At 33.3% G+C, this 16,348-nt stretch overlaps 2 protein-coding genes across 3 annotated transcripts in view; one reads left to right on the top strand and one right to left on the bottom strand.

Annotated features, from left to right (window-relative positions):
- Positions 1 to 16,348, top strand: part of IFT74 (intraflagellar transport 74) — an 81,208-nt gene that overhangs the window by 15,624 nt on the left and 49,236 nt on the right. Inside the window, exons 7-9 of one of the 2 annotated variants that reach the window (XM_026506431.4) lie at positions 3,015 to 3,074; positions 4,424 to 4,485; positions 15,795 to 15,933. In XM_026506431.4, the coding sequence (XP_026362216.1) occupies positions 3,015 to 3,074; positions 4,424 to 4,485; positions 15,795 to 15,933 (261 nt within the window). The remainder of the gene's footprint in view (positions 1 to 3,014; positions 3,075 to 4,423; positions 4,486 to 15,794; positions 15,934 to 16,348) is intronic. The other variant, XM_057313496.1, reaches the window with a different exon arrangement.
- Positions 7,841 to 13,329, bottom strand: LRRC19 (leucine rich repeat containing 19). The gene is made up of 5 exons (XM_026506433.4): positions 13,236 to 13,329; positions 12,277 to 12,366; positions 10,175 to 10,688; positions 9,287 to 9,472; positions 7,841 to 8,570 (listed from the first exon to the last, which is right to left on the bottom strand). The coding sequence occupies exons 2-5, from the start codon at positions 12,355 to 12,357 to the stop codon at positions 8,242 to 8,244; spliced, it is 1,110 nt and encodes a 369-aa protein (XP_026362218.1). The 5' UTR covers positions 12,358 to 12,366; positions 13,236 to 13,329; the 3' UTR covers positions 7,841 to 8,241.

Consider the following 16,348-nt stretch of genomic DNA (forward strand, 5'->3'; position numbering starts at 1 on the left):
TTGTTTGTCCTGAAAACTCTTTTATCTTTCCTTCTACTCTGAATGACAACCTTGCTGGATAAAGTATTCTTGGCTGCATATTTTTTCCATTCAGCATGTTGAATATATCATGCTACCTTCTTCTGGCCTGCCAAGTTTCTGTGAAGAGGTCTGCTGGTTAACCTTATTTGTCTTCCCTTATAAGTTAGGGATTTCTTTTCCTTTGCTGCTTTTAGGATTTTTTCCCTTATGTCTGTATTTTGCATATTTTACTATGATAATCTTGGTGTTGGCCTACCTTTGTTGATTTTGATGGGAGTTCTCTGTGCTTCCTGTTTTTGGATGTCTGTTTCCTTCTCCAAATTAGGGAAGTTTTCAGCTGTAATTTGCTCAAATAAACCTTCTGCCCCGTTCTCCCTCTTTTCTTCTTCTGGGACTCCTATGATAAGAATGTTATTGGGACACCTAGGTGGCTCAGTCTGCTAAGCGTCCACCTTTAGCTCAGGTCCTGATCCTAGGGTCCTGGGATCGAGACCCACATCAGTCTCCTTGCTTAGCGGGGAACCTGCTTCCCCCTCTGCCTGCCTCTCCCCCTGCTTATTCTCTCTCTCTCTCTCTGACAAATAAATACATAAAATCTTGGGATGCCTAGGTGGCTCAGTCAGTTAAGCGTCTGCCTTTGGCTCTGTCATGATCCCAGGGTCCTGGGATTGAGTCCTGCATCAGGCTCCTTGCTCAATGTGGAGCCTGCTTCTCCCTCTGCCTGCCGCTCCCCCTGCTTGTGCTTGCATGGACACGCTCTCCCTCTCTCTAATAAATAAAATCTTTAAAAAAAAAAAAAAAGTTTGTTATTACACTTTAAGGAATAGCTGAGTTCCCTAAGTCTACATTCACAATCAAATATTTTTCTTTCACTCTTCTTTTCTGCTTGATTTTCCATAATTTTATCTTCTTTTTTATTTATTTATTTATTTATTTATTTTTAAAGATTTTATTTATTTATTTGACAGAGAGACAGCCAGCAAGAGAGGGACCATAAGCAGGGGGAGTGGGAGAGGAAGAAGCAGGCTCCCAGCGGAGGAGCCCGATGTGGGGCTCGATCCCAGGATTCTGGGATCACACCCTGAGCCGAAGGCAGATGCTTAACGACTGAGCCACTGAGGCACCCCTTATCTTCTTTTTTTAAAAAAGATTTTATTTATTTATTTATTTATTTTAATAATAATTTTTTGTTATGTTAGTCACCATACATTACATCCCTAGTTAGATTTTATTTATTTATTTGACAGAGAGAGAGAATGTAAGCAGGGGGAGTGGCAGGCAGAGGGCGAGGAGCAGGCCCCTTGCTGAGCCGGGAGCTGGATGCTGGACTTGATCCTAGTACCCTGGGATCATGACCTGAGCTGAAAACAGACAACCGACTGAGCCACCCAGGCACCCCTAAATTTTCTCTTCTTTATCACTTTTTCATTCTTCTTCTTCTTCCATCCTTGTGGTCATTACATCTATTTGGTTTTGCATCTCAGTTATAGCATTTTTTCTTTTAGCATGACTAGTTTGTAGGTCTTTTATATCTGTGGTAAGGGGCTCCCTGGTGTCTTCTATGCTTTTCTCAAGCCTGGCTTGTATCCTTATGATTGTTGCTTTAAATTCTGGATCAGGTTTATTACTTATATCTGTTTTGATTAAATCCTTGGCCATGTCCTTTTCTTGTTCTTTCTTTTGGGATGAATTAATCCCATTTCAGTATTTTGTCTAGGTCTCTGTCTTCTTTTGTGTGTTGGGAAAGCCTGTTATATTTCCTCCTCCTGAGAGTAATGCTTTATTAAAAAGGGGTCTTATACTGTCCAGGGCTTAGTGCGTAAGCAAGTGTTTCTGGTGTATGCTGTGTGTACTCTGCTGCTGTGTTTTGGCTGCTCATTCCTTCAGGTCAGTCCTCTGCAGAGTTTCTTCTTGCCTGCAGTGGGGAGTGTTTGGACCTTGGCCAGAGTGTGGCAGGTTTTAACTAGATGTGCTCTGGTCTGCTTGTTAAAAGAGGCCTGATACTATTTCCACTAGAGTGGAAGCTTTGCAGCTCTCTATGGTTAACAGACATTAGATAAGAGCCATTTTTAGTTGTAGTGGGATGTCTTAGGTAAATTAATTAGTATGATAATATTAATAATGTGTAAAATATGTTGTTTGTAGGATAATGAACTAACACCTAATAGAGGGAAAACATTTAGCCAATATCTAACGTATAGTGAGATCTCAAATGTTAGGTCTTAGTAGCACTTATTCATATCAGAAGTGAAATATGCTATATACTAACACATAGTACATCAATAAAGCTTAGTCTTTTAGAAAGTTCTATCCAAATAGCTTGCTTTTAGTAGCTTTCTGGTTCAATTTCTGGCTCCACAACTTGCTAAATTTCTTTATGGGCAAAATGTGGGTAGTATCTACTTTGTGGAATAATTGTTAAAACTGTGTGAAGTAATACATTCAGCAGGCCCAGAATAATGTTTGGCACAGGGTAAATACGTTAGCTATTTCTATTATTGCCAAATTTTTTGAGGTAGGCTTTCTGGTGTTCTGATGGTGCCTTACCCCATTGGGGTGGTTTTTTTGTTTGTTTTAGTTTTTAGAAGACGAAGAAAATAATTTTGCACTTTCACTGGTATAAATTTATAAATATGTTAATACCCTTTCTGCTGGGGAGAAGAGACACAGGTTCCCCAAACTTTTGTCATCTTCAAACACTTCTTTTAAGGTCAAACATCTTTTCAAAGCAGGCAAAGCTCTTCTAATGTACAATCTTTTTAAAGTAGTTTATTACTGCTCACTATGCACCCTAAAAATGTGATTTATTGATTGGCCAAATGCATAGTATATACTTAGCTCAGTATTTGTTTGTATCTTAGAAGATAAAATACTTGGAAATATTAATACTTAAAATGACTACTCTTTGTTTGTAAGATTGAATACCAATTTACGAATTATAGAAAAAATTTATAAAGACTAATAGAGTGGTTTTTTTGTATCTTTGTTTTTAGTTGGTAGATAAACTTAATACCAATACTGAAATGGAAGAAGTAATGAATGATTACAACATGGTAAGAAAATTTATAGGTATAAGCAGTAGACCTACATAGATCATATCCTCCAATACAAAGCATTTATATCTAGAAATAGTTTGATAAAACTTAACACACATTACAGTAGGTATTATTCTCATCCTAAATACTATTTTCACAGTTGAGTTCCCTCAGTTGCTTTTTTTTTCATTAAAGATTTTATTTTTAAATAATCTCTACACCCAATATGGGGCTTTAACTCACAACCCCATCAAGAGTTGCATGCTCTACTGAGCCAGCAAGGTGTCCCTTCAGTTGCTCTTTTTAAATTCCTTCCTCTTGGTCAGATTTTCCTAATGAATGCTTTAGTGTCTTTCTACAAGGCTAGATTGAACCAATCTCACACACATTAGTTAGGGAATCTCATCTATATTTCCTTGTATATAAATTAGTTTGGAATACATTGGGTTTAATTTTTGCACAAATGGAGCTGAGTACTCACTGGAAATACAATACCACCTTTACAAAATTTTGTAAGAGAGAAAAGTGAATAGTTACTATATGATGCCAGATATAATTTACTTTTTGATTGATAAATGAGAATTTGTGTTCAGTGTTCTTAGATTCTTTGGTAGAAAAAAAATATTAGTAGCTAACTTTTTTGATTACAAACATTTGGAAGAAAATAACATACATAGAGCCTATAGTTTATATAACTTACAATTTATTTTTACAACTTTTATATAGCTTATGATATAGTTTGTAACTTACACAGAGTATTCTGTGAAAGCATAAAATTTATAAAATGACTTTTTTCTAAATTGGGGTTCTAAAAACATAATTTGGTGAAATTAGTCTTAGCTTTAAAACACAGGAGAATTCCCAATTTAAAAATATATTTTTAATACCACATGTAAAATGTGGAGACTTCTTTATGTGTTCTGTCAGTTGTTTGGGATAGAACCAAATTCTAGGCTGAATATGCACAGGTAGAGTCAAGTAGGAGTACTCAGGTAAAATTCTGTTTAAGGATAAAACTTGTGTTTGGTCTAAAATCAATATATTACTAATCAACTATTGAATACCCAATAAATTTTAGAAATTCTATTTGCATAAATTAAGTTTACATTGGATTATTCGAGAGGTCACTAAAGAGTGGTGAATATTTTTGGTGTGAGATTACAGTGCCTGTGAAAAAGACTTCCTTTTTGGGGGGTTGTAGTTTGTTAAGCGAAATAAATACTGTATATTTTTTTTAACTTTGCATGTGGCATTAGGATTATTATAATAATCTCTCAATTAGTTCATGACCAGAGTAACTTTTAAAGAAGTAGTTCAGTTTAATGGTAATTTTTTATCACTAACTTCTCCGTTAACTCTTCCTTCAGCTTAAAGCTCAAAATGATCGAGAAACACAAAATATGGATATCATATTTACTGAAAGACAAGCGTAAGTACAATCTGTGTAGAAATCAAACATTTCTAAGGAGCTGAATTAGGTAGTTTAACTTTGAAGTCATTTCCTCTTTTTTCCCTTGCATTTTTTTTTTTTCTTTTAAGTAGGCTCCACACCCAGTGTGGAGCCCAGTGCAGGCCCAAACTCATGATCTTGAGCTGAGATCAAGAGCTGGATGCTCAACTGACTGAGCCACCCAGGATTTTATTTTAAAAAATTGAATATTTGCAATACAAATTTTATTGTTTACACATCTGTTATTTTCGTTTACCATTAAGTATCCAAATCCTGAGTAAATAAAATTACTATCATTTATCACTAAGTACCCAAATCTTGGATAAAAAAAATAACCAACTAGATTAGATAAATAAAATTTCTCTTTCAAGTAGTTTAAAATCTAAGATGGATGAGAACATCTTCATCTCTACCATTTATAATTTTAATCTGGGCTTTTTAACTAGTTTGAATTATGAGATTCAAGGCCCAGTCTAATAAAATTGCACATTATTAGTGAGCTGTTTACATTATTTCATTACTCAATTATTAATTTATAATTAATAGTTATATTAATGCATATATGTGTATACATCTTTTTATATAACATGGTTAAAAATCCAATTACAAATAATTTTGACTTTGGTAATAAGTGGTGGTGTGGTAGTTACAAAGGCCTACAAAGGTAATAGGTAGATGTGATGTAGTTGTCATAGTCCATTTGGGCTGCTATAACAAAATACCATAAACTGGGTAACTTATAAACAACAGGAATTTATTGCTCACAATTCTGGAGGCTGGGCAGTCCAGGCTCAGGCCACCCACATGGTCCCATTCTGCTGAGGTCCCTTTTCCTGTTCATACAGGCATCTTCTTCCTCTAAACTCCCATGGTAGAAGGTGTCTGTGGGATCTCTTTTATAAGGGCACTAATCCTGTTCATGAGGGTTCCACCCTCATTACCTAATCACTTCCCAAAGATTGCACCTACAAGTACCATTACCTTTGGGGGCTGGGATTGCAACACAAATTTTGGAGGGACATAAATATTCAAATAACAGTCGTTAATGTAATTATTTTTCATTGATTTTTGGCCTTAATTAAATATTGTCCAAGGCAATGCAAACATAAAACATAAGCTATTTTGTGTACACCCACCCCATACATATTTTGTCTCAGAATTTTATCAGTCTTAATCTCTTTGAGAGCAAGAGTAATAATTAATCAAAATCACTTAAATTCTGTGACTCCAAATATACTGTCCTATCACTTATGCATATAAAGTAAATATTTGATGAAGAAAAGGAAATTAACATGTAATGGTAAAACATTTGAAAGATAAATATGATTTTTCTTTGTTGATTAAAAATAAAGGAACCTCTTTTTCCTTTATCTGTCATTTGATACTGCTGTAAAGTACTGCCTTAAAAATTATAAATACTGGAAGTCTCTTCCCATTTACAAAGAAAATTACATACTCATGGTGACCAAGCTCTTTCTTGAAAACTTTCTTTTTTACTGTTCTGGTTTTGAACCATTTAGCAAATATATATCATTTACCATACATAAAATAACTCCCCTAGGTACCTAAAAAGTAAATAATGAACTGTAGTCTGTTGAACATCTAACAAGAGTTTAGAACATTAAGGTCCTCATTTATTTCATATTTATCTGCAGTTATATAATATTCAGGTCAGATTTATAAATATATGTATATGTTTTATATATATTTCATCCAGAAAGATAACTCACATATTATAAATTTAAGACTGTCTTAGGCTTTTATGTCTATTTGGTTCATTTAGTTAAGGAAAAAAGTTCTTAAAATATGGTGATTTGTCCTAGAATGTCAGCAGTTTCTTAATATCTGTAGTTTGTAGTTGAGGCTGAGTGTAATTGGTTCTCCTGACCCTTTTAAGCAGAAATTTAAATTAAGAACAAAAGTTATCTTCATGAAGTTTACTTTTATATGCAGCAGGTGAATGTTAATCAGATGGCCAACATCTCAGTAACACAAGGATCTACCTTGGCTACACATTCAAAGAGAGCTGGTAATGCCATACCTTGAGAAGGCAGGTCCAAAGAATTTTATTCTCTTCTCTTTTAGTATGACCATTTAGTGTGGTATGACTAAACCATCTGTTTTATTATGGAACATCTATTCATAATAAGTTATAGTGTAGAGCCTTTAATATTTTACTGTAACATTACACTTGGCTTTAATTCAGTTTCATATGCCAACATTCAATTATTAGAGGCTCAAGAGATTAAATGTAGTCTTTGCTCATTCATAATTATATTTCATTTTACTACATTTTTCAAATATTAATATTTCCCTCTTAAATTAGGAAATGATATTTTGGTAAAATAATAGATTATTTATAAAAAGATGCATTTTGTTTCCATAATTATCTAACTCTTAGAATCAAGATTTTAAACAATTGATACTATCTAGTAGGAAATATTACATGTAAAACATTTATATCCTTTATTGAAAACATGTTTCTATAAACACAAGCAAATAAGGGTTATAAATAAGTGAGTGAGTTCTATTTCACAGAGTATATATCATCATAAACAGTTTTTATTTCCCTCAGTAGACATTTGAACTGAATTTACTATTGCTATAACCTTTAAAATGACTATTCTGCAGAATATAATGTACATCTACATTATTCTTAGTCTCTTTTTTCTGAGAAACTGTCAAGTACAGATGCATTTTTAAAACTTTATTATAGAAAAATTTGAACATGCACAAAAATAAAATAGTGTTATTATACTGGTATCATCTCCCGGCTCCATCAGCTCCATCTTCCAGCTGCATCAGCTCATATCAAGTCCTGGTCCATACAGACATCTAGGCACTACTCCCTTCCCTGTATGATGATGGAGAAATTCTAAAACATCATATTATTTCATCTATAAATGTATTTTATTATAGTGTTTTAGAGATATTCTTTTCTCTAAAAGATATAAATACACTTAATTTTCACCCCTATGGAAGGAAAAAAAAATGAAGTGTGTGTGTATATGTGTATATATATATAATTCAGGAAGCATTTAAAAAAATGTTTTCCAAATCCATGAATTCATTCTATGAGCATAAAATCAATCTTTGTTGTATGTTTAAGCATTTCACTTTGACAGATCCAAAACCTTTATTTTTTAAAAAAATTTTTCTAAAGATTTTATCTATTTATTTGAGAAAGAGAGACAGCACACAAGGACGGGAAAAACCAGAGGGGGAGGACAGGGACAAGCAGACTCACCACTGAACACAGAGCCCGACATGGGCCTGGATCCTAGCCCCCCCAAGATCAAGACCTGAGCCTGAGCGAAAACCAAGAATCAGAGACTGAGCCACCCAAAACCTTTATTTTTTACTGATTCTACTCAATAAAACATTAATATAATTTAATATGTATTACATCAAATATCTGGGCTAATAATAGATACAGTTCATTTTAATGAATGATCACTTTAGGTCTTTTCCTTATTAGGATGTGTGGTCTCCTGAATACTGCTGAAAATAGTAATGCTAGTATTGTCACTGTAAGCTGTGACTGTCAGTTACTATATTTGGACCTACTTGCTCAGTACCAATGAGAAAAACATGATTTTATGATATTCATGTGTGTTGCAATTAATATGAAAGTCTACTAGCCACAGTTTGGTATGTCATATGCCTAATTTCCATTTATGTCAAAATTGTGAGTAAACTGATAACATTTTTTAAAAAATCAAGCATTTAAGGGAATTAATTTTCTTCACGTAATTCATGAATATCTATATATTTGTCTTCAATAAACCCGTCGTCATCTGCCACAAATGAATGTAGTCGTTCAAATATTACTGTAATTTCTTCAGAGTGTGTATCTGGGGACTGTGAAAGAGAACTTGAATTTCCAGTAAAACCATCTTCATAGGTTTCTGCTTCGTGCTCTTCCAGGCGATGATGATTGTAACTAAGCAGAAAATTATACCATATTGGGCATTTGATAGCAACAAAGATGAGGAATGAAGTCATCAGTACAGTGACTACCACACCAACAAGAAAAGCCCAGCTTTTTCCAAGAAGTTTATGTTCTTAATTGTAGTACCGAGAGAGAGAGAGAGGGAGAGAGATTTTGTTAAATTGACAAAAATAAAATAATAATCATATGTCCTAATAACTCCATAATATTGGTATTGGAAATAAACATTATAATTTTCTTTAAGCAAAAGTTACTAAAACCACAAGATATTTCATAGTGTGGTAAAAAAATACATTTTTTCCAAAATAACTACTTGTCTTTGCAGGTATTATATATCAATTCACCAAAGAACTTTGACTTATACTTATTAAGAATTATGACTTACTTGGTCAAAACTAAGATTCAGAGAAGTTAAATAAGTTTGCATAATGGCATTTGGATGGTAACTAGCAGAGCCTAGTTTTGGAAACTTAGTATCTTGTAAATCTTTTGTTGAGGTGAGGAATTGTTCTTTTACATTGTTTCTAGAAATTTAAAATTTAGAAAAATAAGAAGTACTTCAGTTTATTTAGTATACTGCCTTCAGCAATATTAATATTCAAAACCATGGGGCGCCTGGGTAGCGCAGTCGTTAAGCGTCTGCCTTCGGCTCAGGGCGTGATCCTGGCGTTCCGGGATCGAGTCCCACATCGGGCTCCTCGGCTAGGAGCCTGCTTCTTCCTCTCCCACTCCCCCTGCTTGTGTTCCCTCTCTCGCTGGCTGTCTCTCTGTCACATAAATAAATAAAAAATCTTTAAAAAAAAAACAACAAAAAAACCAGTACATTACCTGAATTTTTTAAGTTGTTCAAAGAGCTATTAAATGTTGAGTTGCTAATGGACTGAAAATGGTTATAAAGATCTTCATTTATAAGTGGAGGAAATTTTGAGAAGCATTCAGCATTGTAAGGTACTGTTTTGATACTGTAGTACTTCAGGATATCTGGGTAGGTGCACGTGGTGATGTTCTCATTTTCTGGTAAATCAGAATAAGATTTATTATGGAAATAGGATTATTGTTGTTAATAAATTATTATGGCTAGCATTTTATAATTATTTTTACCTAGAATTTTTTGGTATACCTACCTGTTGTTATTAAAGATTATAAGAAAGAAACTCCTATATTTGCTTAGCAACACAAGAAGGGAAAGATTCACCTTGTTTATTAACTTATTTTACAATATATATAGTTTAAAGGCAGTATCTGCTTATTGTTTAGTTTGTGTTAGTAAAAATGTTATGATTAAGATTGTGGTAAAATTTGATGTCAGGCAGAGCATGGTTTGCAGTTAAGAAAACAGGGCTCTTGTTTTTACGTACTATCTGGCAAGATATCCTAAGAAAAGGAAATACCAAAAAAAAATTACTCTTATGTATTTGTATTCAGACTGCAAACTTAATACATGAAGTGACAGTAACTGCAAACTGCAAACTTAATACATGAAGTGACAGTATCATCTCACATATATAGAACATTAACATTTCTTTTCTTCTCCTTTTTTCCCTAAAAGGCAGAAGAAGAATATCTATTTAACAATTACTTTTGAGTGTTTCTTCCTGCTTCCCTTAAACAGGACTAGTTTCTTTTTTTTTTAAACATTAAGTGAGAGCTTTCCTGGGGTGTGACAATAAAAAAATCACATTTTGATTTTGCTTCATTTAAATAATGATAGCTTACCTAGTGTCACATTTGATGTGTTCAACCAGTTCTGCAAATTCAGTAGACTGCAAGAGCAGTTCCATGGATTTCCATATAAAATTATTAATTCTAGATGAAACAATTGTGGTACATCAAAATAGCTTATGAAATTGCCTTGCAGATTCAGAAGTATCAGGTTTTTTAGAGGTGCAAATACATCAGGATTCAGTTGAAGTATATTGTTTTGACAGAGATGTAACTGTTTTAGTTTATTTAAGCCCATGAACGCACCCTGTTGAATTATGTGAATGGAGTTTCTACAGATATTTAAAATTTCTAGATTGGAGAGGTTACCAAAGCCATTATTATATAACATAGTGACCTTGTTCTCAGTCAAATAGAGTTCAGTGAGTAAAAAGTATGTCTGTAGAACCCTGGTGTCTGTAATATTCAAAGTAATTTGGTTATAACTGAGATCAAGTATAGTAACATTTTTATTGATACCCGCTGGAATCAGGGAATAATTCTTGTCAGTGAAATTACATTTGACTTCCTAAAAAAGAAAAAAAAATTAGAAATGCATTAATTAGGAAAAATATTAACAAAATTTTCATATGCAGGTAATTAGACATTGGAAGGAAATAGTTCTGTTTTGTTTTTACAGGGGGGGAGGGGCGGAGGGAGAGGGAGATCTCACAATCCTGAGATCATGACTTGAGGTAAAATCAGGAGTTGGGTGCTTAACCAACTGAGCCACCCAGGCACCCCTGGAAGAAAGTAGTTTTAGAAAAACATTTCCTCTCTAATATTTTGATGTTATAGTGTGAAAAAAGTAAAGCAAATACTTTTATTTCTTCATTGGGATGAAATACTGAAGATGAAGGAAATTCTGATACATGTACCTGAGCAAAGAGATTCTAGTTAATCATATGGATATCTTCTGTTATTACATACTCATTACAGAAAGAATATATTATATTATATATAACTTCATTACATATGTGGAAATATATGGCAAATAATTCTCTTATATAGTATTTCATTTGTGCATGATTTATAATGCAATTATTTTAGAATTTGTTGTTTTTAAAAAGAGCTACCAACACTACACCTAGGGCTATTAAATAATTAAGAAATAATAATATATAACCGAGTATAGGGCTAACAGCTCAAAGTTTGGGGTTTTAAAATAAAATATTAATTTTTTTAAGTGATCTCTACAGCCAATGTTGGGCTTGAACTCATGACCCCAGGATCAAGAATCAGATGCTCTGGGGTGCCTAGGTGGCGCAGTCGTTAAGCGTCTGCCTTCAGCTCAGGGCGTGATCCCAGCATTCTGGGATCGAGCCTCACATCAGGCTCCTCTGCTAGGAGCCTGCTTCTTCCTCTCCCACCCCCCCTTCTTGTGTTCCCTCTCCGCTGGCTGTCTCTGTCAAATAAATAAATAAAATCTAAAAAAAAAAAAAAAAAAAAAATCAGATGCTCTACTGACTGAGCCAGCCAGGTGCCCCCAGAAAATATTTATTTTATAACAGAAATTGAGCCATATATTGAATTTAAGAGCCAGCCAACATGAAGTGCTTTCCTTATGTGGCTGTAGATCCAAAAAAATAGTTCTTATTTTGACTGTTTTGCAATTGAAGTATTCCCATAATAATAATAATGCAACAACAATAATTTTCCTCATAAATATATGATTTTTTAAAAAACGTTTCCTACATTTTAAAGAGTTATGTTTAGGGATGCCTGGCTGGCTTGGTCTGTAGAATGTATGATTCTTGACCTCAGGGTCCTGAGTTTGAGCCCCATTTCAAGCACAGAGATTACTTTAAAAAATATATAAATAAAAGAGTGGTATTTATATCCTGAAACTAATATCAGATTTTATAGTGAAAACTTACAGACTTCTTTAACCAACTGTTAAAGAACTTAGTTTAAATAAAATGAAGACTGCTTTTGTCAAATTAGAATCTAGCTCACATATCACAGATTTTGAATATACACCGCTAACCAATTACTTTTGATAGCTTAGATTATTATTATTATTTTTTTTTTGCTTCAATTGCCTTGGGATGTTTTACTAAATGTATACAAAGTATACCTTTGAAAATATTTTCACTAGTTTGATTGTAAAAACTTACTGTTTTAGAAGACTGGCTTTCGTCTGATAATAATAGCAGGGAGAGGGGCCAAAGCAAGATTGTGATGCATGTAGCTTTCATATCGCAGGCCTGATAGAAAAGAGAGTATTTTCATCTCAATAGGAGAAGAACTTTAGAGTGTATTGAGGATGTTTTGATTTCCTTTTTCTCCTTTTAAATCCATTTTTTCTTAAAATATGTGAAGGGTGAAACAAGTACATGTTCCCGAACCCTCCGTGCACTTTAATCTTAAACTGAAAAGTAACTGGCAAATGAAAGTATTTTTCGAATGTCTCATTAGTTCCTGGATCAATTGAAAAGAACTTTAAAACAAGTGAAGTGGTTACCTTTTTTTAAAATTTTAATATATGTACATGAAAGTTAGTCAAGACTATATGTATATGTACATGTTTAAGTATATGCTTATATTGCTATTTTTTGTTTTTTTTATTTTTAGACATTGTCTATTGATATAATCTATTGACTTAAAACTGTGGGAGATGAGAGCCTTGAGCTCTTTTTCAAACACTCCCTACCTTCATCTTCAATCCATCGAATGTATGCTTTCTGTCTCTTCATTTTCCAAACATAGTTACTTATAATTTTGGTCTTTTTTCATCATGTAAATTTGCTTTTAAGTTAATGTCACCTTCAGAATGCTCTGTGATTAGCATATTTCAGAATAAAAAGATCTTATAAATTTGATTAGTTAGATGAAACCTTTTTTATTTCCCAAAAGAAAATTAATTACTTTATATTACATTATAAATTTATTTGGAAAAGATTTTTTGGCCACGTCCCATGTTTATATTTCTAAGGTAGACCATGCAAAGATATAATTATATTTTCTGCTCTTTTGTCACGTATTAAAGATTTTTGTAGATTAACAAACCTAAATATGGTTTGTTTTTTTAAAATTCACCAGCAACCATCAAACCTGTAAATATATGGGATCTTACCTTTACTTTTTTCTTTTCTCTGAGACTTGTGTGCTAAGGAATCTACTCTGTTTCTTCTACACCATTAAAAGTGTGTCATATGGTTGCATTTCAGTATGCTTTAACCTTTGTACCCAATGAACATGTGATTAAAAAAAAAAGCTAGCCTTCCTTAGCAAAAGATTGACTAGAAGAATAATTCCTTAGTCATCTTTGACTTTTTTAGCATAACAAGTAAAGTGCTTTGCTTAACCCTTGTGTTTCTTAATTACTCTTGAAAAACGTCAATATTAGCAGATCTACTTTGCAAGTTAAAGTATATAATATTGAAAATGCATACTTGGAAAGATATATTGTTAGAGTGATTTAAAGTTAGTCCTAAAGGTATTTTGTGTTTAGAAGGATTCAAGTTGAAAAGATACCCTCGAGTTTTGTATTTCTGTTTCAACTGTGTTCACTCATTTTTATTATACTGCCATTGGTGGTTTTACTGCCAAGCTATAATAGGGGCAAAGTGCTCAGAGCGGCAAAAGACCTGACGCTGGCCATATTGTGGCCTTCAAAAAATGAGTTACCTTCCTTGTGCTGCAGCTTCCCCTCTGTAAAATGGAATGCTGTATAACACTAGTTACCATGTAACTACAGTAGACAGATATATCAGGCAAAAACATGGTTAAGATTCATCGTTGATAGTGAATAATCATGGAGTTCAGAATGAGTTAGTTCCAAAAGATTAACTCCCAGGAGCCTCAGTATCCTTAATCTGTGAAACAAAGAGATTGAAATTGATGACCTTTTCTGCTTAAAAGTTCTATGAGCCCATAAACCCATATAAATTTAGCAGCATACACATTTGTTATACAGTAGTAATTGAAGTTCAAAGTGATGCTATCACTCCTTGTCCAATAGACAAAAATAAATAGAAATTCCAGGTTGTTTGTTTGATTTTGTTCATCTTTTATTGGGTTATTATGAGATGTTGTTTGTAGGAAAATTTCTGAGTTTAGACTATTTTATTCTGGCATTGTAAAAAGTGTGTGGGGAATAGGTGAATCTGTAGGGCTTAGAGAACGATTGTGAAAACTGTATTAGTTGATAACTACAAGTGAAAGATTAAATAGAATACTCCTATTTTGAAACTCAAAGTACAAGTTTTGATATTGAGACTAAACATTTATCTTCAAATGTCTTTTTGTATGTAAATTTGAAGTATTTACATGATAACTAGCATCTTTTTGTTTTTTTCAAAATTTTAGAGAATTCTTTCAGAATTCTAGAGAAAAATTCCGTACTATTGATAATTGACCTTGCCTTAGGTAATAAGTGGCATATCACTGGTATTTCTTGTGATTATATGATAAAGATGGTTATTGTTTGTAATTAATATAATGACTATTACTCTTATATGATTAAATTTATGATATTTCTGTTACATTTTTGGAGACATTAACTTATTATTTTGCACTGCTAAAATATAGTTGATAACTTTTGGAGTACAAATTTTAATTTAGTAGGTAAGCAAAATATATTATTAATCTAAAGTTATGATTTTTTTTTTAATCAAATTGCACTGTAGGTCTCCCTACTCTAAGAGCAGTCAGAGCTGGGGCACTTGGGTGTGGCTCAGTCCTTAAGCATCTGCCTTTGGCTCAGGGCGTGATCCCAGTGTTCTGGGATCAAGCCCTGCATCAGGCTCCCCTGCTGGGAGCCTGCTTCTTCCTTTCCACTCCCCCTGCTTGTGTTCCCTCTCCCTCTGGCTGTCTCTCTCTCTCTCTCTCTGTCAAATAAATAAATAAAATCTTGAAAAAAAAAAAAAAGATCAGTCAGAGCTGTGTTACTTTTATCATTTACGTGTTGAACTACAATACAAGATTTCATTTGGTCAACGAAATTCTGTAGCTAAAAGATGTTTGAAAACCACTATTCTAGAATTGTCTTATTTGTCTTGAGGGTATGACAAAGTGTAAATACATTTTCATATGTACAAGGCTTTAAGGGTTTTCTGTGATAATCTTTGTGTTTTCTTATAAGAAAGTAATATGAATAGTAAGGAAATAGAAGGATTTGGGGATTGAAAAGAGAAATATGTAAAATAAGCCTGTGCTGATGGGGACAGTTTTTTTTTTTTTTTTGGAAGTGTAAGGGATTTTCTTATTTTCTTAATTTTTAATTAAAGTATAGTTGACACAAAATGTTAATTTAAGTCTCAGGTGCACAATGTTGTGATTCAACAGTTCCATATGTTATGCAATGCTCACCACAAGTTACCATTGTCATACAGCACTATTACAATACTGTTCACTCTATTACCTATGCTGTACTTTTCATCCCTGTGACTTATTCCCTCCATAAGTAGAAGCTTGTACCTCCCACTCCCCTTCACCCATTTTTGCCCATGCCCCTCTTTCCTCTGGCAACCACCAGTTTGTTCTCCAAATAGAATTTTTTGTACATCTATAAGGATTACAAACTATATTGAATAACTTTACCCTATTTAGTTGAGACCATGACCTGAGTAAAATTAATTGATGTTATTCCCCTCAATGTAGTAAGAGGAATATTGGATACTTTTGATTTCAGGAAGGAAAAACAAATTAGAAGTGTAGAAGAAGAAGTTGAACAGGAAAAACAAGCAGCAGATGGCATTATCAAAAACATGTCTCCTGAAAAACAAGTCAAGTACATAGAAATGAAAACCACAAATGAGAAATTGTTGCAGGTAATACTAACCACTACTCCGTCCAGCATATAGCAGTCTTGCTACTATATGGTCTGAAGGTAGGCAGCATTGGCATCCCTGAGAACTTGACTAGACTTACTGATCAGAATCTTAATTTAACAAGGTCCCCAGATAATTCGTATAGATGGACATTTAAATTTGAGAAGCACTAATCTAGAAAACTTCATTTTCTTATGCTGAATGATGACCAAATCTTACTGTATTATTTGTTCATTTATATGCATCTTTCACTTTTGCACATCACATAGATACATGAAAACACTTGTTTTTTTTTTTTTAATGCACTGCTAATAGAAATAACAAAAAACCTCATATACCAGAGCCATAGGGATATTTACTTCTTTCTTTCCTGCCTAATAAGCAGCACATCTTTTACCTCTCTGTTCTTGATTTG

Source organism: Ursus arctos, unplaced genomic scaffold (genome assembly GCF_023065955.2).
Source record: "Ursus arctos isolate Adak ecotype North America unplaced genomic scaffold, UrsArc2.0 scaffold_18, whole genome shotgun sequence".
Lineage (NCBI taxonomy): Eukaryota > Metazoa > Chordata > Mammalia > Carnivora > Ursidae > Ursus > Ursus arctos.

What these genes read in the sequence shown, in the direction of transcription:
- LRRC19 (XM_026506433.4), bottom strand. Translation starts at nt 12,357, where the DNA reads ATGAAAGCTACATGCATCACAATCTTGCTTTGGCCCCTCTCCCTGCTA. An exon ending in AAAGCCAGTCTTCTAAAACA is followed by an intron (nt 10,689 to 12,276) that starts GTAAGTTTTTAC and finishes TTTCTTTTTTAG; the next exon opens with GAAGTCAAATGTAATTTCAC. An exon ending in GAACAACTTAAAAAATTCAG is followed by an intron (nt 8,571 to 9,286) that starts GTAATGTACTGG and finishes ACTACAATTAAG; the next exon opens with AACATAAACTTCTTGGAAAA.